Source organism: Nicotiana tabacum, chromosome 10 (genome assembly GCF_000715075.1).
Source record: "Nicotiana tabacum cultivar K326 chromosome 10, ASM71507v2, whole genome shotgun sequence".
Classification (NCBI taxonomy): Eukaryota; Viridiplantae; Streptophyta; class Magnoliopsida; order Solanales; family Solanaceae; genus Nicotiana; species Nicotiana tabacum.
In genome coordinates, this window is record NC_134089.1 from 105885609 (window position 1) to 105913276 (window position 27668).

The 27668-nt window shown below is 37.8% G+C and overlaps 2 protein-coding genes across 3 annotated transcripts; one reads left to right on the top strand and one right to left on the bottom strand.

The window, feature by feature from the left end:
* Positions 1–465: 465 nt before the first annotated feature.
* LOC107794598 (protein ULTRAPETALA 2-like) lies at positions 466–2905 on the top strand. Its single transcript, XM_016617097.2, has 5 exons — positions 466–643; positions 979–1291; positions 1851–1937; positions 2637–2646; positions 2765–2905. Exons 1-5 carry the CDS (start codon positions 466–468, stop codon positions 2903–2905), a joined length of 729 nt encoding a protein of 242 aa, XP_016472583.2.
* On the bottom strand, positions 2606–6350 carry LOC107794597 (lysine-specific histone demethylase 1 homolog 2-like). 2 transcript variants are annotated; one of them, XM_075223170.1, is made up of 2 exons: positions 4124–6350; positions 2606–3871 (listed from the first exon to the last, which is right to left on the bottom strand). In XM_075223170.1, the coding sequence occupies exons 1-2, from the start codon at positions 5778–5780 to the stop codon at positions 3111–3113; spliced, it is 2418 nt and encodes an 805-aa protein (XP_075079271.1). In that variant the 5' UTR covers positions 5781–6350; the 3' UTR covers positions 2606–3110. The 2 variants fall into 2 exon arrangements, with proteins under 2 accessions (XP_075079271.1, XP_016472582.2); XM_016617096.2 differs by having other exon boundaries at positions 4247–6348.
* Between the last annotated feature and the right edge of the window lie 21318 nt (positions 6351–27668).

The window sequence follows — 27668 nt, forward strand, 5'->3', positions numbered from 1 at the left end:
CAATTGAGGTTTCGAGTTTAAAAAGGTATGTCTATTCTTGTTAGCAACTTAGATATGTTTTTGTGCTCGACTTAATGTTATCTCATATGTCTATTCAAAAAAGGCTATTTTAGCGGCTCTATTAATTTGCACCAAGTGTACAAGTACTGTTATTCTTACACTTTTATTATTTTTACTTTTTTCTTTTATTGTTTATGAACATAACTAGCGTATCTTCTTGATCAATAAATTTTTATGCATTCAAGTAACTTTGTGATAGTATCAAGACATTAACTCTATTGATTGCTATGGTACGAAATAGAAAATGTTCAATGTTTGAGCTTTAAATATTGTAATTAATAGATCTGACGATTTATGTCGCGTCAATAAAAGGGTTTTTTTTTCTTTTGATTTTTCGACATTCTGTGACTAGATCCTCAAATGACATATTTGTACCAATATTTATCTCTGTATAAGGTTGCAGACATGTTTACAGAAAAAGAGTTAGAAAATTTCATGGGTGTGTTAAAGAGAGGATCGGACTATGTCGAGATCGAATGTGGCTGCACTGTTACCAAATTTGGTGACACAAATGGAAAGCTCAGAATTTTCCCAGACGGGAGGCTTGAAATTGATTGTCAATGCTATCGTGGTTGCCCACAAGGTCCTATTTATTTTTCATTGTTATTATTATTTCATAGATTTTTTTTCCCGCCTAATTAACAAGGAGTGGAAAACGTCCCACTACAAATCCATGACGGATCTATACTAGACATAACGGCTCATGAACAGAATCCAATACGTCTACCTCAAACTATATGTGTGTTAGAAAAATATTGACACATCTATTAAAGAGCAGAACTCTCTGACTTTAAATCTTGAATTCACCACTAAACTAAGCAACAAGGGGATTCGATATCATGTATTATAGTTTGAATTATTGCCTCTTTTTTATTGAATTGTCCCCTTGAAAACTTGTTTCTTTGGTTCTTTTGGCAGTGAAGTTATCACCAATTGAGTTTGCAAAACATGCTGGGAGGAAGACGGCAATTCAGAATTGGAAAAGCCAAATTTGGGTAAATAATAAGGAAGGGCGTAGAGAAAATTTGTGGAAGACATGTTTGTTGAAGTATCACACTGATACATTTCGTAGGCCTCTTCGTGGTCAAATCATACATCGTGATGAGTTCATTCGTTGCACTAATTGTAACAAAGATCGTCGATTTCTTCTACGAACTAAAGAAGAATGCAGGATTTATCATGATGCTGTTGCTTACAAGGATTGGAAATGCTCTGATATGCCTCACAAAAGGTAATATTAATTCTGGATTCCTCGTGTTATAGTATTAGTGACTTTTAATATGTTGTAACAGGTAATCTGATTTATTTGTTCAGTTTGTTTGTTTTTTATTTTATGTGAAATAGGTTTACTATTAGTTAGTAATAACTAGAGAATACATACTAGATTAGTGAAAAAATTACAATCAATTGATAAAATAATGCATGGAACTATATATCGTACATTGACATAGAAGATACATGCTTGTAGCTTGTAATTGATGTGGGTAATCTTTCAGCCTTAGAACATCAATTCAGCTCTTGAATGATTTATTTCTTGATTATTTTGCATAATCAAGAAACATATTACCAGCATTTTCTGATTAATTGATTCTCTGTTACAAATATTTAAATAAAATCACACATGCACATAACCTACATGAAATATCGGATAGGACATGATGCAACTGGTTTAGGCATATAATAACTGATACCTTGGATTTGTGAGATAAAGAGATGTGTTTTACATTATATTTAGAAAATCAAGTTACTTTACTAACAACATTGTGTGAGTGTGTGTGTGTGTTTTGCAGAATGAGTTGCAATGATGCTGAAGAAAGAGAAAGTAGAAAAGCATGCAGGGCTTGTCCCAGAACTGCTAAGTGCAAGGGTTGTGTGAGGTGTGTTTGCTTTGGTTGTAGCATGTGCAAATTCGAGGACTGCAATTGCCGTGCATGCGTTGACTTTCTTAAGAACATTTGATGTTAGACGACTACCTGCTATTTTACTTGTATACAACATCTCATAGCGAGGATTCATATAGTCAATTCAACTGGTTTAAGATTGCTCTTTTACTTGTATACAAAGTCTCATAGCTAGGATTCATATAGCCGATTCAACTTGTTTGGAATTGAGGCGTTATTGTATACAACATTACCTTTTAAGATTTTACAAATTTTATGATTTTTATGAGATTGGCCCAAAATTATATTATTATTTATCTCTTAATAGCAAAACGAGAAGTGTAATCGGGACACTCAAAAAACAGATGTCTCTGGTCAAATATCCAGAAACATTCAAACGTGACCAAAGGTGTGAAATGCAACATTCTCTTAGACGGACAGACGGTATTTTTTTCTCAGTTGTTTCATAGTTTGAGTACAACTTAAAAAAATAGTTTATTAGACATTTCTTATTTAAACGAAAAGAGAGAGATAGAGAAAGAGAGCTGATAACTAGCTTAAATAGCTAAAAAACTGCGGTATATATAACAAGAGACATCTAGGAGATGATAATCTGTGCAAAACAAAGTTAAACAAGAAATAAATAAATTGACACAGAGCTGACATGCATTCAACTGGTTTCTTTTTCATTTTCAGCTCTTTACTGGTACAAGTTTACAACAAGTCTAACCCCATCCTACTTGTTTCTTTTCTTCCAAAAATTATACAAGTTCGCCTACAAAAAGGACCAAAAAACTTTTTAGTTTACACTTTGCATTTTCCAGGAGTACAAAGGACAAACATACAAAAGAATATCCACAACAAAACCAACAGATACAGAACAGGAAGGCTTGAAACTCTATGAAAACTGTGCAGAATCCTCGAGCCTTTTTCACCAAGGACTGCTCAACTTCACAGCTAAATAGTATGTATCTGAATGAGGTCTTGGAGCACATACAACGACACCAGTTGCACAAGATGTACCAGCGAGCAACATGAATGCACATGCTATGACTAACTAACATACTAATATTTGATCTAGTCAGCCAACGACACACAGTCAATGTAAGATGTAAAAGATGCCATCTTTACTGCATTCCTCCACTAATTTGAAGATACATTCAGCATTACTCAAGATAGCTGAATATTCGTGTAGCCTGCATTCTGTTGGGCACCATAACTTCGATTCCGGCCTTTGCCTCTTCGAGAATTAGAAATGTTAGCAGCTAAAGAGTTGCCTAGAATTCCTAATGCATTAGCTCCCAGTAACTTCAAGCCAAGACTTTTAAACAAATATGACAATTTACAATCATTTCCACCCTTCACCAACTGCAACTCAACCGCCTGCTCACGAGACACAACTGTATAAAGCTGCAATGGTTGATTTAATAAATGCTGAGGCATATTATCTGCCTCCTTGCCACAAGACAGTTCTGCATTAAGTTCATCATTGAATTTTGCAAAAGTAACTCTCATGAGTCCTAAAGATTTAGAATCATAAGACAAGGGATCAAATACAAACAAGAAGTCCTCGAATGCTAGATCTGGCCTCTTGAACAACTCTTCCAATACATCATTGCTTGGTCCGACATTCTTTGGTACAGTTTTCCTTGGATTGTTTTGCCTCCCTTTCATGGATTGGGAAATGCGAGAAGCTTCTCTTAAGCCACTCAAATAGGCACCATGCATGGTGGCTGGATGTTGTCGAATTGTAGCCTCTCCAGCAAAAAACAGCCGACCTTCAAGATTTTCTGCGAGTACGTCGTAATCACTGCCAGAAGACTGAACGCGAACATGTGAATATGATCCAAACGAAAAGGGATCACTTCCCCACCTTGTACATATGGATTGTATAGGATCCGGCACCCTTATGCCTTTTGGCTCATAGATGCCTGTCAACGCAGCCAGATGAATATGAGACCAGATTTCATGTTCTTCCTCAAAGAACAAAAACAGGGAAAAGAAAATTAAATCTATCTAGTCCTGCATAAAGATGGACGATACGTCCACAAGGAGATCGCCAAGTGGTTGAGACATGGGAATAAGGCTGGAATACCAACTACAACACTTGGTATGAACCCATCCGCTCCAGCCTAAGTGAGCAGGATCTTTTTTCTTTTTTGGATGTTATTGAGCAGGATTACCTGGGATACCTGCTGCTTGTAAGCTGGATGAGCTGTCTGGTGGATTAGTCAAGGTACTCGTCGGTTGACCCGGACACCACCGATGGAAAAATATAAAAATACTAAAAAGAAGATGGATGATACCTTTGAGAATGCTCATAACTCGATTAATTAGAGTGGCTGGCTCTGTGGATTCAAAAAGTTGAGCAGCATCACCAGCAACAAGTGCAATAAGAACTGGACCCCCAGAAACAGTATGATAACTGTAAAATAAGAAGAACTCTCCCCGTCTATGGCTATAATGGTTGAGGCAACCAAAGGTATCCAAGTCTTCCCCCCAAAAAACATGAGGGAATACCATGGCAACCTTATTCAGCAACCCAAATCCTAGCCTATCAATAGCTTCAAGCTTCTTCTCAGGTAACTCCGGTTCAAATCTAATTAATCTTCTTTTTAGTACCCCAAGAGGAACAGTACAGAGGACCATGTCTGCCTGAAAAACTTGGCCCCCAGCGATGACGTCTACTCCTTCATTTCCATACTTTATTGTCTGAACAGTCTTGCCATAAAATATAGGAACTCCTTTACACAGTGCTCTGATTATACCCCAATTTCCACCAGCAAGAAAACAATGATCACCACCCATTTCATAAGGATCATCCTGATCCCAATAGGCAGCAGAGAGTTTTGAGAGGCATCCGGCATTTGCATATTCCAAGTTCGCAAAATGCCAATCCAGAAGTTGCCTCTCCTCTGTAGTTTTAGCCACAGTATATAGTTGTCTAAGCATCTCCAAAACGGAGCCCAATGAGATATCATTAGCCAATCCACTTACTATTTTTCTTAGCTCAGTAACTTTATCAAGTAGCTTATTGAAAATGAGTTCAATTCTGGAATCAATTTCTGCGTCAACAGGAGCTCCATCAGGCTTGTATAAAGGACACTTATCTCTAACTTTATGAAGCGGAATGGAAAGTTGTCTAGCCAAAACTCCCAAAGGATTTGCATGGATACCAGTTATGACACTGCCACCAAGATCCACAGCAGCAAACTTGCCCTTCCGCCCCATTTTCTGAGTATAAACTCTCCCTCCAGGTCGGTTCCTACCTTCAAGGATAACCACCTTGAATCCAAATGACATCAGTTGCCTTGCTGCAGCTAAACCAGCGAGTCCAGCACCAACAATTATTACAGACCCTTCACTAGGTTCCTCGGGAATAAGAGATACAATTGATGGTGAAACCCCAAAATTTATATACCCGTTATGCAAAAGAAAGTCATATGCTACGGCCACCAGATGATCATACTCGGCACTTACAGTTTCCCTTATCTTTCCTTTGGACAGCCAAATATGCACATTCTCCCTCCATTTTGCAAGGATATGGTTTCTCACAACAATGTAATCATTTTGCTCTTTCCCGTCCAGTTCACTTACGACTCCAGCCTTTCTTTCTTCTTCAAGAAGGTCATCGATGGGGAAGCCCAAAGAAATAGCAATCATGGCCTCTATTTCAGTTTCTTTCTCCAAATCTTTCTTTGTTCTATTCCTCTTCCTCACAGAGCCACCCAAATGCTCCTCTATCAACTCATCCATCAAATTCTCATTATAATTCCTTGAAGCCACCCTCATTCTGACAGGTCTCTTTGAGATCGAACACTGTGAATTTGGGGTCTCCATTTTCTTTCCTTTTTTCTTTTCTTCCAAGCTCTAAATGATGGATCCAATTCGAAAACAAATGGATCTTTTAGCCTATTATGGCTTCAGATATCATGAATTTTAGCAGTGAATGTGAATTAAACCTAATTATAGGTCCATATTTACTTCAAAGTTCAACTGTCTGGGTAATTTGCTATTAACAAATCAATTTAGTTCAGTCTTGATCAATCTCGGCAAGGTAAAAAAAATTTCCAGAAAAAGTGGGTGTTAAAAGTTGACCATTTACTACTAAAAGAGGCATTCGTTGTGGAAGGACCGAAGGAGTAATAAAGTACTGCGTCTCAATTCCCAATTCAAATTATATTATGGGATACAGGGATTAGGGTTTTTGTCTCGTGAGGAACAGTGAGGAGGAGGAGAGAGAACGAGCAGGAGCGAAAAGGGGGAACTTACAGCTTGATTCAGGCGGAGAGAAGCAAAGATTGACGGCAGACAGCTTTACTCCGGCGGCATTTGAAATTGGCGGGCCAAAATCATTCGTCGGCATTAGGGTCCGAATTTAAAACTCCATTCATTTGTTATTTTCGGCCCAAGTGCACAAATAGCCTTTTCAGGACCCATATTTTTTTAGAGGAATTTACACATAATACAACCTTTCTAACATTTCTTTAAGTTTCTTACAACTGCTTTGATAAAATTACATATAATAAAATTTATTTTAAAATTTATAATTTTTCATATTCCTAATATCTCTTGAGATTCTCTCACCTAATATATCTCTCTTAAGATTTTCTCTCATCTAAAAGTATCTATCATATTAATTTTTTTCCTAATTTCTCCATTAATATATTGTATATTTCTTGTATAAATTATATGTTATATAATTAAAATATACAATAGTAATATAGTATATTGTATAATATATATAATATACGGTATATATATAATTTATAATATAAAATATACAAACACTGAACTGGAAAAAAAACATCATTAATAGATATACTCACTGTGTGTGTGTGTATATATATATATATATTTATTATAAAAGAACTTGGGGGAAATAGGGTTTTGCGTTGACAGAGAGGTGAAGAAGAATCAAATTTGGGGGAATCCTTTGAGATTTTTGGATGGTATCGCATAGGGGTTCTAATAGAGAGAAATAATTTCGTAAAAAAAAATTAAAACTAAAAAAGGCATGTTTCTTTTGGTAAGGGATATGATTTGATTGATGCATAATACAAGGGGATGTGGTTTGATTGATGCATAATACACGGATGATTAAGGCAAGAGGGTGTTTATAGTGGTAATCAATATTAATAAATTGGAGAATTTTTAGGGACAAATAAGGATACGTTTCTAAATAGGATTCCTCATTAATATGGAATTTACCATATTTTTAGAGTGTATCTTTTATATTTTATTGTAAAATTTATAATTCTAATATAAGTTCTAGATTATGGAATATTTTATAAATTCATAAGTAACTACAAAATTTTATAGTCGAAATTTATAAACATTTTAAAGTTCAGCCCTCAAAATCAAACTTCAGAAACTTTGGATCTTAGTTAGGATATGGCAATTCAAAACTTTTGACTCAAAGGTTTGAAATAAAAAATAAATAAATAAAAAGAGAAGAAGAAGGCAAAGGAGGAGGAAAAGAGGAAGAGCAATAGTCTAAAGGTGCCAAATATTACTAGACTTATAACCTATTTGGTCAAGCTTCTCCAATTTTGAAAAGCTTGGCCAAAACTTCAATTTTAAAAGATATTTCTTGCCTATGAGCTTAATTTTAAATTGCTCGAGAACAAGCAAGAGTTTAAGTGCAGGGTGATGATAAATGATGAAAAGTGCATGTTTTTAGTGTTTTTGTGTGTTACGCCTTGTGTGAGTTGCGGGAGTTCACACCGCTTTTGAAGTGAAAATATGCTCATTATGTGTTTCTTATGTGTAGGAACAAACTTATGGGAAAAATCGATCAAATAGGAGAAAAATTGGTAAAAAAAAAGAGCTGACCAGAAAAGTCTCGGACAGGAAGCGAGGTTCACTTTGCCAGACCGGGACCGCAGCAGAAGAAACCAACTTCTCCAATCCAAAATAGAAGAAGAAAAATTCGCCCCATACAAACCCTAGTCGCTATAAATATATCCTAAAACGTGCTTCTGAGGGAGAAACACTACTTTAGAGGGAGAGAAGACTTTGGCGAGGCAAGAACGCGCTTGGAGCAAGGAGAATGATTCAACTTCATGTGTTTTCCTCTTTTTTCCTATTTTCCATTATTATGAATTCTAGTCTTGTATTTGTGCAAACAACTATGAGTAGCGAAATTCTCATCTAGGGTTTGATGGAACCTATTGAAGGATGATTTTTTCACTGAGTTTAATATAAATTTGCCATTTACTTTTCTCTACTTGTTCAACTATATTATATTATTACTATTGTTGGTTGAAGGACCCTCAATTAACTGTGACTATTTAGTGTGTACTGCTCGAGAGAGAGTACACATTTAGGTAGTTGTTGAACAACACCACTTTTAACGTATTTGAGAGATCAATACGGAGGATTTAAAGGCGGAATTAGAAATAACCAAACCATGGTGCGATGAATTAGAGCCAGCTAGTGTAGTTCGAGAGAATATGTCTAGTAAATTGTGGTAGTTGCTCGAGAGAGAGCAACGACACTCAAAGGACTCACGATCGGTAGAGAATACTTTGGCGAATTTATAGGAAACGTAGCGGGGGAGATTCCGACAATAGGGGAAATCAAATCCCTAGACTTTTTCAATCTTGTCTACAACATTTGCTTTGTTAGTAATAAAATTGCAGCTTTCTAAATACCTTGCTCTTAGCTAGTAAACACTCAAATCATTATTTAATATTTCTGAAGGTTTATTGCTTGAATTCTTGTGAAACTAGTGGTTGTGATTAGTAGGTTAATTCCCTATGGGATTCGACTCCGAACTTATAAATCGGATTATATTTGCAATGACCGCTAAACCTTTTAGGAGGCATAGTTGGGCGTGATCAAATTTTGGCGCCGTTGCCGAAGAATTACGGTGTTATTAATTATAGCAAGAAGAATTTCTAGGATTCTTAGTTTAGTCAACTTTCTTGACTTTAGTTTCATTACATTGAAACTCTAACGTTTGTTGTCTTGTGTCTTACAGGTGCATGCCTAGAAACTACTCGAGAACTGGTGAATTGTTTGAAGCATTACCGGATCCTGAGAAAGCTTTCAAGGCATTAAATCGTGCGAATAGGAAAGACAAACAACAACAGTATCCAAGAGAACAAACTGAACTATACATGGGTGACGTCTTAAACAATCAAAACAACGGTGATAATGCGAATGACCCAAACAATCAAGGTGTGGAAGCTCTTGTTCTAGAAGTAGCCTTGTATGATTGGGTACAACACACCACTAAAAATCTAGCAACCGCAATTGCAGTCCCTCAAATACAAGCAAAATAATTTCAAATCACAAACAACATGCTACATTTGTTGTAGAACAAGGGACTGTATTCAGGGTTTTACATTGAAGATCCTCAACAACTGTGAGCACGTGATTTTTGCCCTACAGGAATTACTCCCATAAAATTCAAGAAAACAATTTTTTCCAATTTTTAAGGAATTTGTGGGAATTTGTGCTAATTATTTGCATGTTTGTTTGTTTTTTAAAATAATTATGAAAAATACCAAAAATACCATGCATTGCATTTAGGTTTCATTTTTACAATTTTAAGGTTAATTAGTGAATTAGTTGCTTTATCAAAATTGAAAATCACGAAAAATGGTTAACTTTTGCATTTTTAGCCTTTTAGTTTTAAATTAGTAATTTCCTCTTTTAATTTAGGAGTAATTAGTTTTTGTAAATATTATAGTAGATAATTAGTTTAATTTTTCAGATTAATTTAATTTAGGAATTTGATTTAGGTTTTGTTTAATTAGTTAAAAAGGGGAAAAACAATTAAATAAAGAGAGGGAAATTAGAAAGGAAAAAGGCCTGTTAGGCCCACCCCTTTGACCCAAAATACAATCCCAATTTACCCGCCCGATCCAACCCAAAACCACGACCCGCCCCATTTCCCCCTTACTATACAATCCCACTTACAACACAAAAACAAAAGAAAATCCTAAATCATAACAGACCTAAAGCAGCGCCCTCACTATTCATCTTCTCTTTCACCAAAACTCACTTCTGCCTCGCCCAAACTCGTCCGAGTTCACCCCCTATCTCACCTCACGCGCTTCCCTCCTCTTTCCCCTTACCACATAGGTGTAATGGTTTCTAACACCCAAAGATTTCCCCCCCACTCGCCCGATTTCAAGCTATTTCACACGATTAGTAGGTTCTAGAAGACGTGCGTTGGATAAGTGAGAGGCGTTGGATCGATTTCATTCAATTCAAGCCTCACATTCATCAGGTGCTCGTTTTCAAAAGGGCCTATCCTATTTCTTGAAGAGGAAGAAAAAATCTGGAGGTAAGGATATATAAGGGACTTGCAGAAAATTTAAAAAGGAAAAAAAAGGAAAAAGTTTGAAGGGTTTTTTTTTAAGAGTGGTCTGAGATTTTTCATTTTTTAAAAAAACGATTGAGAGTTTTTCTTTTGTAATGGGAGTTCTGGGGAGGAACTGAAGAATTTTTCTTGGAGTTCTGTTTTGTTTATTTCTTCTTTTAAAAAATCAGGAAACAAAAATGGTCTAAGCTTGATCTTGATCGATTCTTACTTCATTTCAAAATAAAATCAGAAACTCAACAAAATTTCAGCATTTCTTGTTCTTCTCTTGATGTCTAGTTTTTCCAGAATGGGGTCTAACTGAGTGAAAATCCTTTGTTTCATTTTTCGAAACTGTGGTAAAAAAATATAGTTCAACTGAAGTTTCGGGGAGTTTGATTGACCAAGATGCTACTGGTTTGTTGTTCCTTAGTTGAATTGTTGTTGTTTTCTCAATTGGAATTTTGGAGCAAAGCCTTGTATTATTCTATTATTTTTGAAAGAATTTCTAATTTCAGGTTCAATTCTTCTCTATTTCTCTATTACTCACGATTCTGTGTTGTATGTGTTTATATTTCATCATGGTTTGGTTTGAATCTTGAAACTCAATGTCTGTTTCTTCTAGTCGAGTTCTAAGTTTGTTTGGCCTTGGTTCAGGTCCATTTATGCTATGTTTTTTGAATTAAAAACACTCCCAAGTTATAATAGAATATGCTGGAATTTCGAGCTCAGTAAAGGTCGAAACTGAAGTTAACTTTTGGTTTTGATTTGAGTTTGAAGAGGATATTCGATGTGCTGCCTCTAATGTTCGATTTGTTTATCACTTGAAATGTGCAATTGTGGTTAATCTGAATGAAACATTTGTGTTATAGCCTAGTTTCCGGATTAGATCAACTTGTGCTTGGCTTATGGACATTTTAATCTGCTTATCCTCGACAGTTCCTTCTTAGTACTTGCTTCAATGTGCATCTTTGTTGCATATGGAACTGCACTGTGACCTTCATGTTTAGGAATGGTAAATTTGCTGCTTTTGTTACTAGTTCTTTGGCATTCTGTTTTTTTTCTCCTTTGAGATTGTAAAGGTTTGGGGTGCATATCTTAAGCTTAGAAATCATAAATAATTGGCAGCATAATCGTGTGTCCTATTCTGCTTTGTTAGTTGGTCAACAACGACATTTAACTAGCTTCATCCTCTAGAAATCACGCTCATTTTCTTGTGTTACAAAATGTTTGATAATTTTCACATGTTTCTTTGGGATGTGGTGGACAAGGAATGCCCAGGTTTGAACTACCTCATTCTTTTGAACTTTGAGAAAAACTTTCCATTCTGATTGTTTGTTTTGGATGTGTAAGTTGTTAATGAGTTCATTCTTGGCTGCGATAGATGTTTTGTGATCTCCCTTTGAGTTCTGTTTCGTTTGGTTGTCGATAAGTTAGACAGAAACTCGTTTAAACTTACTACTGTTAATTGGAATTCCATAACTGGTGCATCCATTGGTGATTGTTAAGAGTTCTTGTTGTATTGCTAAATTTAAACGAGACCACCTAAGGCATCTGCTTGGCAAATGGCGTGAGAATTCTTGCCTGATTACTTAGAATTTGGACGCGAGCTAGTATCCTAGTTTGTAAAAAGACATTTGTTATCATCTCCTGTTAGGATACACGTTGTTGCTTTGTTTCCGTTGTCCCCTTGCGATTGCTGGAATTAATCTTTGCTCAAATAAGTGTCTGTTCCATGTGGTTATGGTAGCTACGAATATGTTGAAATTTTGAATAAGTTTTTTAGCTGGTCTGTATGCTTAATGAGTTATATGTTTCTCCTTATTTTTCAATTATACTTTTGAAGTAGTGGAACATTTTGGAACTTGGTTGAAACTTAGGAAGTGAAGAGCATGTGCAGGGCTTACTTTCATGAATATTATTTCTGTTTCTTATAGGCTGCTTGTACAATTCAATGTTAATTTTGTTTTCTTTTCTATCTGATAAGTCCTCCTTTTCGTACCCTCCTCCTAATTGGCCAACTCACCTATTCCGTGTTGATGCAACTTTGGGAACCTCTTTTCTTTTTTGTTGAAATAACTGTTAAGGAAGGAGTATACTACTGATGCAAAAGGCTTGAACTATATTTGGGCTTTATGGAATATGCGCTTATCAAGAAGTATCCTACTGATGGCTGGGCAATAATCTCAAAGTAGGAAAATAATTCATGAATATCGTAGCTTGCTTTAGGTGAGCTATAATAAATTGTCATAGCTACGGGTACAGTTCCCGTAACGTATTTGTGGCACCTAATTTCAAATTAGTTTTAATAAGAATATTCATAGTTCATTTAATTTTGAGGTGTGCCATTCATACATTTGAATCATATAACCTATGACCCTCATATTTATAATTTAGATACTAAAACAGTGAATCTCATAGTTTATTTTAGGCACATAATTAAACTATTACAACTACGGGTACAGTTCCCGTGATGTGGTTGTGATACTTGATTTTTAAATCAGATATAAGTAGGAATATCTTTAGTTTGCCTTCAAAAAAAATTACAATCCTTTTCTTTTAAAATAATTTGAGGTGCGCCATACACAAATAAAATCCATAATCTATGGCCCTCATATTAATTATCTTAACTAGTGTAAAAAATACCGTGAACTTTCATAGTTTGTTTTAGGTGCGTTAATTAAATAATTGTCATAGCTACGGGTACGGTTCCCGTGACGTGGTCGTGACACCTAATTTCTAAAAAATTCGGGGGTATATTTATGTGACCCGGCCACAATTAGTCTTGTTATTAAAATAAACATGTTGTAAGTCGTGGGTACGGTTCCCTTGACATGATTCGCAATGTGTAATCAGTAATTAGTTGTATAATAATTGGATTATTAAAAGCGGTTTTAAAGGAATAAAATGCACATAGGTTTTAAAATGTTTTAAAATCAGATAAATAGGCCAATAATAATAGTTGAACGACCGTGCTAGAACCACAGAACCCGAAAATGCTTAACCCCTTCTCCCGGGTTAACAGAATTCTTTACCCGAATTTCTGTGTTTGCAGACCATAAATAAGAGTCAACTTCCTGGATTCGGAATTTTAAATCGGTGACTTGGGACATCATAAACTATCCCAAGTGGTGACTCTGAATTTTAAATAAAATAATTCCGTTTCGATTGTCACTTAAATTGGAAAAACTCCCTTATACCCCTTCCGGAGGTGTGAAAAAGGAGGTGTGACAGCAACATCTGAAAAAATTTCATGTTGATTTATGTCACACAAAGACAACCAAATGTGACACCAGAAGAAATAATGTTGTTGTTGTTTTCATTCTCAGTAAAGGGATAGGCTCAGACTTGCTCAATTCGCTCCCCATAAACTCCATCACTACTTGGGAGGAATTAGTCAAGCGGTTTTTGAATAAATTATACCCACCCAATAAGACTGCCAACCAAGTTGATGAGATATTGAGCTTCAAGCAGAAACCAGCTGAAACATTGCAAGAGACGCGAGAGAGATTCAAAGGGATACTAGTTAAGTGTCCATACCATGACATTCCAGATTAGATGTTGGGATATAGGTTTTACATGGGATTGGCAGACAACTTGAAAGCCAACGTTGATGCTTCAGCAAGTAGAGCATTTTTAGCAAATCATTCAGAGAGTGTAAGGTTTTTCTTGATAAAATGGCTCAAACCTCAAGATTAGGAATGTTCGAAAAAACCCAAAAATCGAAAACCGAACCAAACCGACCAAAAAACTCGATACTTTTTAGGTTTGGTTTGGTTTTGGTTTTAATCAAAAAATAACCGAAAAAATTGAACCAACCCGACTATAAAAGTAGCTATTTAAATTTATTATTACATCTATATATGTATATTTTGATATAAAGTTTCTAAAATTTTATGGTACATATTAGCCATTTGTATTTTTAGTCTAGTTTTTTCTATTATAATCATCTAATTCTTTGCCTTTATATTCTAGTTTGATTGGTAGTTTTCTTTTGCTAAGTAAAAGAATTTATTTCATGTTAAAAATAATCGATTTTTAATTGAGTACTTAAATTATTCATCACTATTTGATTCAATTATCATCAATATATCTTGGTAAATGATATATTTCTCAAAGAACAATTGATTTGATAGTGTTACGTTGAAATATAGTCGCCGAAATATGCGTTTGGTAGTGTATGTCTCATATTTAAGAAAAAACCCCGATAAATAACTGAAAAATCGAAAAACCGACAAAAATCGAATCGATAAAAAATCGACTTAATTGGTTTGGTTTGGTTCTAATATTTGAAAAACCGACTTACTTGGTTTGGTTTCTTTTTATGGAAAAACTGACCCAACCGAACCATGAACACCCCTACTCAGGATGGATGACAAGGGACTCTATAATCACTCTGATAGTTCACTCAGTAGCTCTAGACACAAACAACTCCATGGCTGAGAATATGGCTACTATGATGACGCAATTGGGTATCCTCACCAAAAAGATTAATGAGTCAGGCCAAAAGCAGGTGCACATAGTTGACAGGACAAATGGAGTATTATGCACACCATACATTAACCAACTATATGTATGATTGTGTAGTGGTGAGAGTAACAATCAGAACTATCAAGAGATTATGAACTATATGGGAAATTACGGAGGCCAGAGGTAGGGTGGTCAGAATTGGGGGGCAACATAATCAGCAATACAGACCAGCACAATAGCAGTACAATAACAACAACAATCCTGGAGTTATGCGACCACAGAGTCAAGTCGTTCCTTAACAAAGGCAACATTGATAGAATTAGTAAAATCAGTAGCTAGCTTATCAAAAGCCTAAATAACAGATAGTGAGACAAGATGATGGGTTGCCTGAAATTAAAGGAATGCTGCAATAACTGATTAGGATCCAATAGAAAAATGCAAGAGAAAGTCGAAGCACATGGCTCGGCGATAAAAGACATTGAGATTCAATCGGGGAAGATATCTATGGCTCTGAATAATCGTCCTAAAGGGACGTTACTTGCGGACACACATGTCAATCTGAAAGAGCAGGCCCAAAGCAGCTCAAGGCGGTGAGTCTGAGAAACGATAGGGATCTTGATCTATAGCAAGGAATGGCTCGCGAAAGCGGACCCATTAAGGTACTCGTGCTAGTACCAATTGAGGTAGATGAGTCAACCGAGCTAACATAATTAAAAGTGCATCTAGCCCAGGAGGAACTAAGCAAAGAGAAAGAGGTTGCAAAGGAGACTTTTAAAATGCAAGAGAAAGCAGTAGAAAAAGAGTCTGAGCAGGATCTAACTCATGTCACAGGAAAAAAACGACTGCTAACACCCTTCCCGCAGAGGTTGGCCAAATATCAAAAGGATGAGTAATATAAGAAATTCATGGTGATTATGAAGAAGATTCAGGTGAACATTCCATTGATTGATGGCTTGAGGGAGATGCCCGGTTATGCATAAATGATGAATGAATTGATGTCTCACACGTTCGACTTTCAAAACTTAGAAACTGTGACATTGACTCAAAGAAGATGGGCACAAACCTTCCAGAGAACATCAAAGAAGGCTGAACCCCATCATGAAATAAGTAGTGAAGGAAGAAGTGATCAAATGGTTAGATGCAGGAATATTCTTTCCCATATTTGACAGCAACTAGGTCAGCCCAGTTTAATGTGTGCCAAAGAAGGATGAAATGACTGTAGTGCAAAATAAAACAACAAGTTGATCTTAACAAGGACAGTCACGGGATGACAAGTCTGTATGGATTACATAAGGTTGAATAAGGCCACCCGAAAAGACCATTTCCTGCTGCCTTTCATTGATCATATGTTAGATACATTGGTCGGGAGATCCCACTTTTACTTCCTGGATGGATACTCGGGGTATAACCAGATCTCTATTGCCCTAGAGGATAGAGAGAAAATGTTGTTCACCTATTCTTATGGCATGATAGCCTTTCAGAGAATGTCGTTTGGACTATACAATGCATCCTCCACGTTCCAAAGGTACATGATAGCCATCTTCACATATATGATAGAGAACATAATGGAGGTTTTCATGGATGACTTCTTAGTGGTGGGGAACCCATTCGATGACTTTCTTATGAATTTAAAAAGAGTATTGAAGATATGTATGGAGACTAATCCAATACTGAGCTGGGAAAAATGACATTTCATGGTACAAGAAGGTATAATCTTAGGACACCTAGTGTTAAGTAAAGGCATTAAGGTAGACCATGCTAAGGTTTATGTAATTAAGAAGTTGCCTCCACCCACTTCCTCAAGGCCATAAGAAGTTTCCTTGGTCACGCCGGCTTCTACACGCGGTTTATAAAAGATATTTATAAAATTGTTAACCCTTTATGTAAATTGCTTGAAAAAGATCACTCCTTTATGTTTTCTAATGACTGCACTTTTGAGGAATTGAAGAAGAGGCGGGTGACTGCACCAATCATAGTGCCACCTGACTGGGAGAAACCTTTTGAGCTGATGTGTGATGCAAACGACTTTTGCTGTGGGAGCAGTTCTTGGGCGGCGAAAAGATAAAGTCATGCATCCAATCTACTTTGCAAGTAGAACCTTGAGTGGTTCCCAACAAAATTACAGTGACCGACAAGGAGATGCTCAGTGGTGTTCACATTTGACAAATTCAAGTCATACCTGATAGACTCGAAGGTAATTGTTTATACTGACCATGCTGCTCTCAAGTACCTAATTGAGAAGGAGTCAAAAACGTGCCTGATTTGATGGGTGCTACTGCTGCAAGAATTTGACTTGGAAATTCGTGACCGAAAAGGAACGAAGAACCAAGTGACTGATCACTTATCTAGGCTGGAATAAGCAGAGAAGAAGGTTGAGGTGGAAGATATTATGGAGACCTTCCTGGATAAACAATTGTTGGCCACGAACCTTGAGGTAGAGCCATGGTATGTAGACATTGCAAACTACATGGCGAGTGGTATTGTCCCCTATGACCTTTCCTCTGTTCAAAATAAAAAGTTCTTCCATGACTTTTGCACTTATTATTAAGATGAGCCTTATCTGTTCAGGATTTGTGTTGATAACATGATCCGGATATGTATCCCCGAGACAGACGAATCTTCTATTTTGTAGGCTTGTCACACATCCCCATATGGTGGCAATTTTGGGGGAGTAAGGACAGCCGCAAAAGTGTTGGAGTCGAGCTTCTATTGGCCAATATTGTTCAAAGATGCACACCTCTAGGTGAAGGGTTGTGATGAATGCCAACGGATCGGGAATATTTCTCGCCGACATGAGATACCCATAAACCTAATTCAAGAGGTGGAAGTGTTTGATATATGGGGAATCGATTTCACGGGGCCTTTTGTCAGGTCAAATGGCAATAAGTACATACTTGTAGCTATGGACGGTGTGTCAAATGGATGGAAGTAGTTACACTCCCTACAAATGATGCAAAGGGAGTCACTGGTTTTTTGAGAAAGATTATATTCACCCGGTTTGGCACCCCAAGGGCAATAATCAGTGATGGAGGCACTAACTTCTACAATCGAGCATTCGCAAATTTGTTAGAAAACTATGGTGTTCACCACAAAGTTGCCACCCTATATCATTCACAAACAAGCGGGCAAGTGGAGGTGTCGAATAGAGAAATAAAGAGTGTGTTAACAAAGACCGTGAATACTACAAGAACGGATTGGGAAAATAATTTAGATGATGCACTCTGGGCATATCGTACCGCCATTAAAACTCCAATTGGCATGTCTCCATATAAACTGGTGTTTGGGAAAGCATGTCACTAACCCGTGGAGTTGGAGCATAGAGATTTGTGGGTATTGAGGAAACTGAATCTTGATATGGAAATAACGGGTACAAGTAGAGTCACAGAGTTGCACAAGCTTGATGAGTTTCGTTACCAAGCCTTTGAGAGAACAAGGCTATATAAGAAGAGAATGAAGATGATGCATGACAAAAATATCCTTTAGCAAAATTTTTAAACCTGGAGATGTAGTATTGCTATATAACTTAAGATTGAAATTATTTCTAGGTAAGTTGTAATCTAGATGGTCAGGACCATTTAGAGTAGTGCAGATGCTCTCAAATGGAGTTGCAGAAATTGAGTCCGAGGATGGGACGATCGTGTCATGACCCAAACCTATGGGCCGCAACGGGCACCCGGTACCTTACTTAAACGAGTACCTACGTAACATATCATACTATCATAGGTAAATGATCCAGATAGGCTGTCATGAGTTAGGTACAATAAAACATGGAGAAATACTCGACATTAAACGATCCAACATGTAATCCAAACTTATACATATGACATACGGTCCTATAAGGCCAAAATAATCACTCGTATACTGAACATAGACCGACAAGGCCATACAATCTTTTACGTACATGACATCTATCTACAAGCCTCTAAGGATACATAATTGTCATAAAGGTCGAGACAGAGCCTTGCCATACCAAATAATATACATCTAAATCATACTGACCAAACAAGTAACTCCAGAGCAAATTGAGTGCACCAACATCTTCCGTTGAGCTGATCGCCTACTTGGAGGACTCTCAACCTCTCTATCGAGACCTGCGGGCATGAAATGCAGCATCCCCAGGAAAAAAAGACGTCAGTACGAATAATGTACCGAGTATGTAAGGCACATCAATAAGTACATAACAGACATGGAAGGAATATAGAGTAAATGACTCAACTTGTAAGTCTTGATAACTCCGTAAATCATGAAATAAATAGTGCCATGCATATGTGTATGATTGTCATGTCGTGCATAGGTACATGTTTCATAACATCATCAGGCCTCAGAGGGCATCGCATCATATCATCTCGGCCACTGTGGGCAAAATCATCAATGTATACCAACTGATCAGGTGGTGGTGCGTATATAACACCGTAACATTTTTTCATATACCATATATATATGCATATATAACGCCATCTGGTCATGGGTCAACGCATATGTATAAATGCATGAAATGCATAAGAAATATGTTAATAAGATTTTTTTTTCTGGAATGCCATAAAAAATCAATATGCCTTTCAGATAAACTTTATCAAATACGTATTTTTCTGAGACCCATAAACAGAAGATATAATAATAATAATTCACATGGGGAACCAAGAATATAGACACCCCTAGTATTTCTATGAATAGAGTCATTTATGAAAGTTGCCTATTTTGCTCGTTTCATTTGTATATTATAGATCATGCCAAAAAGAAAGAAGGTATAGCCTTAACATACCTGGAGTAGGGAAAAATCCGTATGATATTCTTGGAAAAGGTTGCACAGTACTCCCTTAGAATCGCAAAATCTCACGTTGCTAAGATACTTAGAAATCTCTTTGGAATTTGGGTAGATGCTATGAATTCTCTTTGTTTTGTAACCTTTGCAATAGGAAATCATTGTCAAATTACTACTTGAATGTCTAAAGTTCAAAGAATCCAAAATGCCTATTCACGTTCTGGACATTTTATGATGTTTCAAACATAATATTTCAGCCCTCATCCTTAACTTAGCAATTTTATATACCATCTTGATAAGGTAAGAAAAGCTCTTAAATTTTTAAGCTTATAGGGCCCACTTTGTGGCTTACTTGGCCAACAATTTCCTCCAAATATGGCACATTACTTTGTAATTCAATAGTCATCACTTAAGACATGGGTTGCTGCCACGTTTTGGTGGGTTTAAGCCTACCCAAATTTTATCTGCCCATTTCCTTAATTACAAGGTTAATTTTCCCCCCAAAATCTACAATTAACCAAATATCCATATAATTAAGAATTATCTCAATTTACTTAAAATACTATTCACTTTTAATACACTTTATACACCTTACATTATGACCATGTGGTAGCTTGTATGGCACTAGTCTATAAATATCGGGTATTATAACTCGGGCCGTATTTTATCCCAAGATGTCAATCTTGGATGAAAATTCATTTTCTTTGACTTGCTTCCCCTCTCATCTTCACGAATTTACTCATCACTTGTGAAATAGCATAATCCTTATAATCTTTAAATAATCTTTTCTTTGGACTGATGTCAATTACTTTACGACAAATTCAACGTACAATACTACAAAGTGAAACATCATACTAATTTAATATTGTGAAGCGTAACATCATCGTAATATAATATTGTGGGATGTAATATCGACGTAATATTGTGGGGCGTAACATCATTCCCTCATTTGGAATATTCGTCCTCAAATGTTGACTGATGCTCTTATCATTTTCATAACTTATAGCTCTTGTGAATACCTTAATACTCTCCTTACGATTTAAGTAGTTGTTCTATAAATAAATCCAAAGACCAGGGCATTCCCCCAGTTAGGCCTCTTTCCCACATCATGACTTGTGATCGAATTCCTTCCAATCTCGTAACTGTTGCTACCTCCTATCATGCAACCTCTACTATACTCACCTTGTCAGTGTGCCTATATGACTCTTCTATCATTTTTCCTCCAGATTTTAGCCAATCTCTAGGCCTTACTTTGTAAACATATACAAGGCTTAACAGGATGCCTCTCTAGGCATTTATAGGTATACTGACGTTTTTCGCTCGGTACTTTGTTGAACTTATGAATATTGTTATACCTTATTTCATAGATCAGTTTCCCCATCTGTATGACTTTATTGCATCTAGTTGGGTCATATTATACCATGACTCTTACTTCAATTTATTGTTACTGAGGTCTACGATAAAACTCCAGGTTACTCTCGTTGTTTATCCTATATGCATAAAGCTAAGTCTTTTAACGCTTCTTCATTACTGTTTATCTTAAGACTGATGACCTAATCTCATCTCGTACTTTGTAACTTTTATCCATCCATTGCCGATTCACCTCAATATTGATCTACAATCTTACATTGATAACTTGAAACTTCTTACGTAATACATTGCCACTAGGGCTTATGTTGCATCGAGGAATATTTGAAGTGATTTTCCTGATCCACTTAGGGGCGATATTGTACTTCAATAATCGTATTTTATAGCATCCTAATGTGATTCACCTTACGTGGGTATTTTAATTCCGTATTATTCGTGAAATCCTTTTCAAATCATTATTCAATTGAATGCCCGAATGTCATCCTTTATCTACAACAATTACACCCTTATTCTATTACCAGGGGAGCATTCTACCTCTTCTAAATGCCATTTGTCTTTGACTCCTTTGGGTTCATTCATGCTATACTGAGCTTTGTATAACTTAGAGAAACCATCACATCTTATTGTTTTCATAGGCTTAATCCAGAGGACTTATCCATTTTGTCACCTTCTCAATCGCCCTTTCTTATCCTTACTCCTTGTCTTCCTACAATCTTGTCACTCTACCATACTTTAGCTTACGACCCATACATATCCATTTATACTACTCACAGACTTCCTTCAACTTCCTTGCACCATAGATTTTGTCACGACCCTAACCCTGAACCTGGTCGTGATGGCGCCTCTCGTGAAGACAAGGCCAACCAGTTCAACCCAACTCAACTTTTAAAGCAGTTAATCAACATGAAAAATAGTCTAAACAGGATTTAAACAATACTAAATAGCGTAAATATCGATAACAATGCGGAAAGTCCAACCCGACACAACCCTAACCGGGGTGTCACAAGTCACAAACATCTACTAGGGTATAAATACAACTGAAAGCCTGGAGTGTACAAATACAGTCTAATGAAATGAGGAGAGAGAAAAGCAGTACTGTGAATGCCGGCAGCTACCTTGCTAAACTTTGATGACTCTGCCTCCGATCAACCAAAACATACCTGAATCTGCACACAAGGTGCAGGGAGTATTGTGAGTACTCCAACTCAGTGAGTAATAATAATAAATAAAGACTGAAGGCAAGAAATCACGTAAAACATATCAAGATGTTGTATAGAAGCAGTCCAAAACCAGTAAGAAAGCAGTGAAGCTGTAAAAAATCTCTTAAAATATCTTAGCTCAGTTTAACCTTCTTTGAAAATGGCTTTTTCAATGGTTACACAAATGAATGCAAATAGTTAGCGCTGAGAAGCACAGAAATTTGCCCCTTAGGCACAAATACCATAGTTTAATAGGTAAAATGACAAGTAAATATGAAAGATAAACAAATAAAGGTTCGCCCCTCGGGCATAATGTCAACAACTCCGTCCCTCGGGCAATATCTCAGAACAATACCAGCCCCTCGGGCAATCACATAGAATGGTACCAGCCCCTCGGGCAATCACATAGAACAATACCAGCCCCTTGGGCTATCACATAGAACAATATCAGCCCCAGGCTATCTCTCACACCATAATGGTACCCACACTCGCTGGGGGTGTACAGACTCTGGGAGGGGCCCCTTATGGCCCAAGCGCAATATCAAGCCATCTCAAGACATTAAATCTAGGCCCTCGGTCTCATATCAATCAAGCCACCTCGTGGCGTATATATCTCAGGCCCTCGGCCTCATAAACAATATCAACAAGCCACCTCGTGGCGTACATATCTCAGGCCCTCGGCCTCAACCAGTATCAATGTTTCCTCACAACTTGGCCCTCGGCCTTACTCAGTCAAAAATACTTACAAGCCCCTCAGACATTAGTAAAATAGTATTTCTCAGCCCAAAACATCATTTAGAATATCATTTAAGCCTCAAAATGGAGTAAAAATGGTTGAGTGGTAAAACAGTGGAAAATAACATGACTGAGTTCAATTAATAAGTCAAAGCAGTGAGGAAATAGTAATAAAAATCCCCGAAGGGTACAAATAGTTGGCACGAAGCCCAAATATAGCAATCAACCCAAATCATGATGATAACAAATAAGTTTCAGTCAAATACGTGGTAAAATCATCAATCGGGACGGACCAAGTCACAATCCCCAATAGTGCATGACCCCACGCTCGTCAACAAGCGTGCGCCTCACCTCAATATAGCACTAGATGTGCAATCCGAGGTTTCAAACCCTCAGAGTATCATTTACAATCATTACTCACCTCGAACCAGCTAATTCTCTAGCTCACGACGCCTTTGCCCCTCGAATTGGCCTCCCCGCGCGTCGAATCTATCCAAAATCAGAGCAAATACGTCACAATATGCTAAGGGAACAAAGCCCAAGCGAAAACAATCGAATTACCACAAAATTCCAGAAATTGGTCAAACCCGACCCCCGGTCCCACATCTCGGAATTTGACAAAATTCATAAAACTAGAATCTTTTTACCCTCACGAGTCTAACCATATGAAAATCATCCAATTCCGATACCATTTGGTCCTTCAATTCATCATTTTACATTTTTGAAAGATTTCACAATTTTCTTCCCAATTTCCATCCCAAATCACGAATTAAATGATGAATTCAATAATGGATTCATGTACTCTAGCCAAATCTGAGTTAGAATCACTTACCCCGATGAATTTCTTGAAAAACCTTCGAAAAGTCACCAAAATCCGAGCTCTCTAGGTCAAAATATCAAATAAAACCCAAAACCTCATATTTATAGAGTACCCCACAGATTTCCACCTCCGCGGACCGCATAAAATTGACTGCGGCCCGCACAAAACCAGTGCGGTCCGCACAAAACCAGTGCGGTCTGCACAAAACCAGTGCGGTCCGCACAAAACCAGTGCGGTCCGCACAAAACAAGTGCAGTCTGCACAAAAAACGACCGCGACCGCACAGACTTTCCTCTACAATGACAGACTTTAGTATTTTGGCCATAACCTTCGCTACAGATGTCCAAATTGCGATATCTTTACCTTTCTGAAAACTCTACACGAAGGGCTACAACTTTAAATTTTGAATTATCTCAAAATTCCTTGTAGATCAAAATATATGAGCTTCCGAAGTAGGACCAGTGAAATGTCCCCCATCTCTCACACCATAAGAACTCCAAGAACTCTTAAATTAGCTTTCGATCAAAAAGCCTATCAAATCTCGTGCGAATGACCTAAACTTTTGCACACACATCCCAAATGACACAACGAAGTTACTGCAACTCTCGGAATTCCATTCTGACTCCTATATCAAAATCTCACCTATCAACTGGAAAACGCCGAAATCTCAATTTTGCCAATTCAAGCCTAAACCTTCCACAGACTTCCAAAATGTATTTTGATCACGCTCCTAAGTCCCAAATCATCTAACGGAGCTAACCAAACCATAAAAATTCCAATCTGAGATCAAATACACATGAGTCAAATCTTGGTCAAACTTTTCAAATTTTAAGTTTTCAATTGAGATTGTTCTTCCAAATTCATTCTGATTAACCTGAAACCCAAACATCAACGATTTACATAAGTCATAATATACCACATGGGGCAAGTCATGCCCGATAACTGGCGAGCGAAGTGCAAAAGCTCAAAACGACCGGTCGGGCCATTACATTCTCCCCCACTTAAACATACGCTCGTCCTCGAACGTGCTTAGAGTTGTTCCAAAAGCCAACCAATCTCTGAATAACCTTACCATGCATATACCTAGGGGTGAGCCCACGTCACCCTATCTTATATAGGTCCGATAACACAATGAAACTGCATTTCCACATTCCAACCTAGCCCATAAGCCTTTAAACCACATTCCCACTTCTGAAATCATTCACAAGATCAGAATCTCACATCTATTTTCAGAATAAGCCCGAACAAGCTGTAATCACCCATACTTGCAATCTTAGGTGCAATCACTTGATATACCACATAAATCAAACACTCGTAGTGATAACTTCTAATTACAGTAGCTGCCCACAACAACCGAATACCGGTAGAAAATCTCCTATCAACTAAAGTCTCATTCCAACACTTTCATATACTGCCAACAATAAATGAAACACGCAATAAATCATAACCATCTCTCAGATCAACCATTCATGAAGCCACTTCTCCTTTGGCAAATACCATTGCAAATCTCCGAGTCGAACCTCGATATTATCCTTCCATTATGCTGAAATCGAATCCGTTCGTATTCATTAATGTTCCCAATGATCTCCTCTAATCCAACACACCACTCTGATGACATGACACAACAATATAGGCCTAAGCCAAACTTGCATAATACGCGCACCAATAAGCAACAGTCCGAACATACTCAAATCATGAAAATGACTCAAATGAAAGAGATGTACCTTAAGCTCACCAGTACCACCCCAACACAAGGCTGAGAACCCGTCTTGCATCGTAAGAACAAAACACACGAATCTAACCCACAAGGTCATACCTCCACATAACTTCGATGCGATGTGTGATCCTATCCAACACTGCTCTACATGAACCACCTCAAGTCACTATGCTCGAAATCGACAACCATGCACAATTTGATGTCTGGAACCAAAGCAAGTCATCATACCCACGGTAGAGCAAATAACCTACACCACACAAACCCGAAAAGACATAACCCATACACCATTCACCGAGTAACACCCAATTTCTCTTCCCGCTTGACTTCTACTATGAAACTCCAATAGAACCGCACCCTAGGTGACTATAACCAACAAATCACAACACCTCTCTCAGTAATACAATTCGGAGCCACCCAAGCCGACTCAAGTTAGAACACGCATCCACATTGGCCTGCCAATGAACTCCCCATCAAGGAAATCCTGAGCCTGTTCCTTCAACTCCTCTAACTCTGCCGGTGCCATACGATACGGTGCCCGACATCAAATCAATACTGAAATCAACCACCCTGCCCGGCGACATGCTCGGCCACAAGAAACACATCCGAAAAGTCTATCACTACCGGAACCGAATCAATGGTAGGAGCCTTTGCACTGACATTTATCACGAAAGCCCACATAAGAAAAACAATTCTTCCCAGCCGTCCGCTGGGTCTTCAAAATATAAAACCACTTTAATAGGACATAATCCGTCGAACCTCGCCACTCAATCTATGGCATTTTTGGCATAGCCAATAGTGCTGCCTTAGTGTAATAGTCCAAAATGACACAACACGAAGACAACCAGTTTGAACCTAATATCACATCCAAAATCTAACATACCAAGCAACGAAAGATCTACTCGGGTCACCAAACCCCCAATAATAACTAAACAGTCCCGATACACATGGCTCACAATTACAATATAGCCTAAATGTGAGAACTTCCCTGACTCTAAGTCTATATGGCACATGACCCAATACACCTGATCCTAATTCTGCCGTCTGAATGCATACCGTACCTCGAATACCCAATCATTCCACAAAAGATACTCTAAAATTCCCCTGTTTCACCAAACAAACTCGAATATCAGCAGTCGATCTAACAAGAAAGCGCCGCAATTCCACCGAGTACCATCAACTTAATCACATTGCCTTTTCTGAAACATATACCCTCGTCAAATCACTCCCATTTAGCAATACCATTTCCTTAATCACCTGGAGATCATCCCCCTAATCATCTGAAGCTCATTTCTCTAATCATCTGAAACTGCCCGTGCTACCTAAGAATTTTATGACTTTCCGTTCAAAACTAAATCGTAACCTTACACAAGCAAATCTCAATCCTCCACAACATACCGCATATACCATACCATCATAGGATAGCATGAGAACTTCATGTCCCTTCCGAGCCACAAACATCTACGTACTCAACTAGTCAAGAACTTTCTATTGATCCCATCTAGAAGAAAATCACTATGCATCCCATGCTCCTCATGCCCATGGAAAATATACATCTCCAATCGAAGTAGAAACCATCAAGAACTCTCCGAGTTCTCCTTGCACAAGCCAGACCTGCCAGGACTGAGGGAAAAGGAGAGTCCTCCTGGGGTAGGGGACAAGGTATGATAAGATTGACCCCCTAAGTCTGACAGGCAATTAAGGATACCAGAAAATCAATAAAGACTGCAAATAGAGCTGCTTCCCAGTAGGGAAGTGAGTATTTTCCCTCCCGGCAGGCATCCAACTCCGAATCGGTGCCAAAGTACGTTCCTGACTGGCCGGAGAGACACAGATTGAGAGATACACCTCCAGGCACTCCTACTGCTCAAACTTCAGTTCCAATTTCTTCTGAGTCATCTAAGGGCTCAACTGAGGGCAGTGACAGTGCAACATCTACTTCTCCTACTGGTTCATCCCCTGGAGAGGATCCTGTCGACGATGAGGTTCTAGATGAAGAGGGGGGGTGTGCCACAACCTGGGGGTGTGGAGAGAACTAGAAACCCTGAGGTGTGGAAAAGAAGATTCGTCAGTGAGATTGCTTCCCACAAATTCTGAGAGTGGTGGCCTGAGAGGAAGTTGATACTTGAACGGAGATTCATTGACAACGATCTTCTGCCTCACAATCCTAATGTGTAGAGGCAATTTAGAGAGAGACCAAGCTGGGACTATTTTACAGGCAATGTTGAGAAGGCAAATGAGAACCTAGTCAAGGAGTTCTATGCTAATGTTGCCCACATCAAAAAGGGAATGAAAGTGACTAAGGTGCGGAACTTGACAATAAAGTTTGATGGCAAGACAATAAAT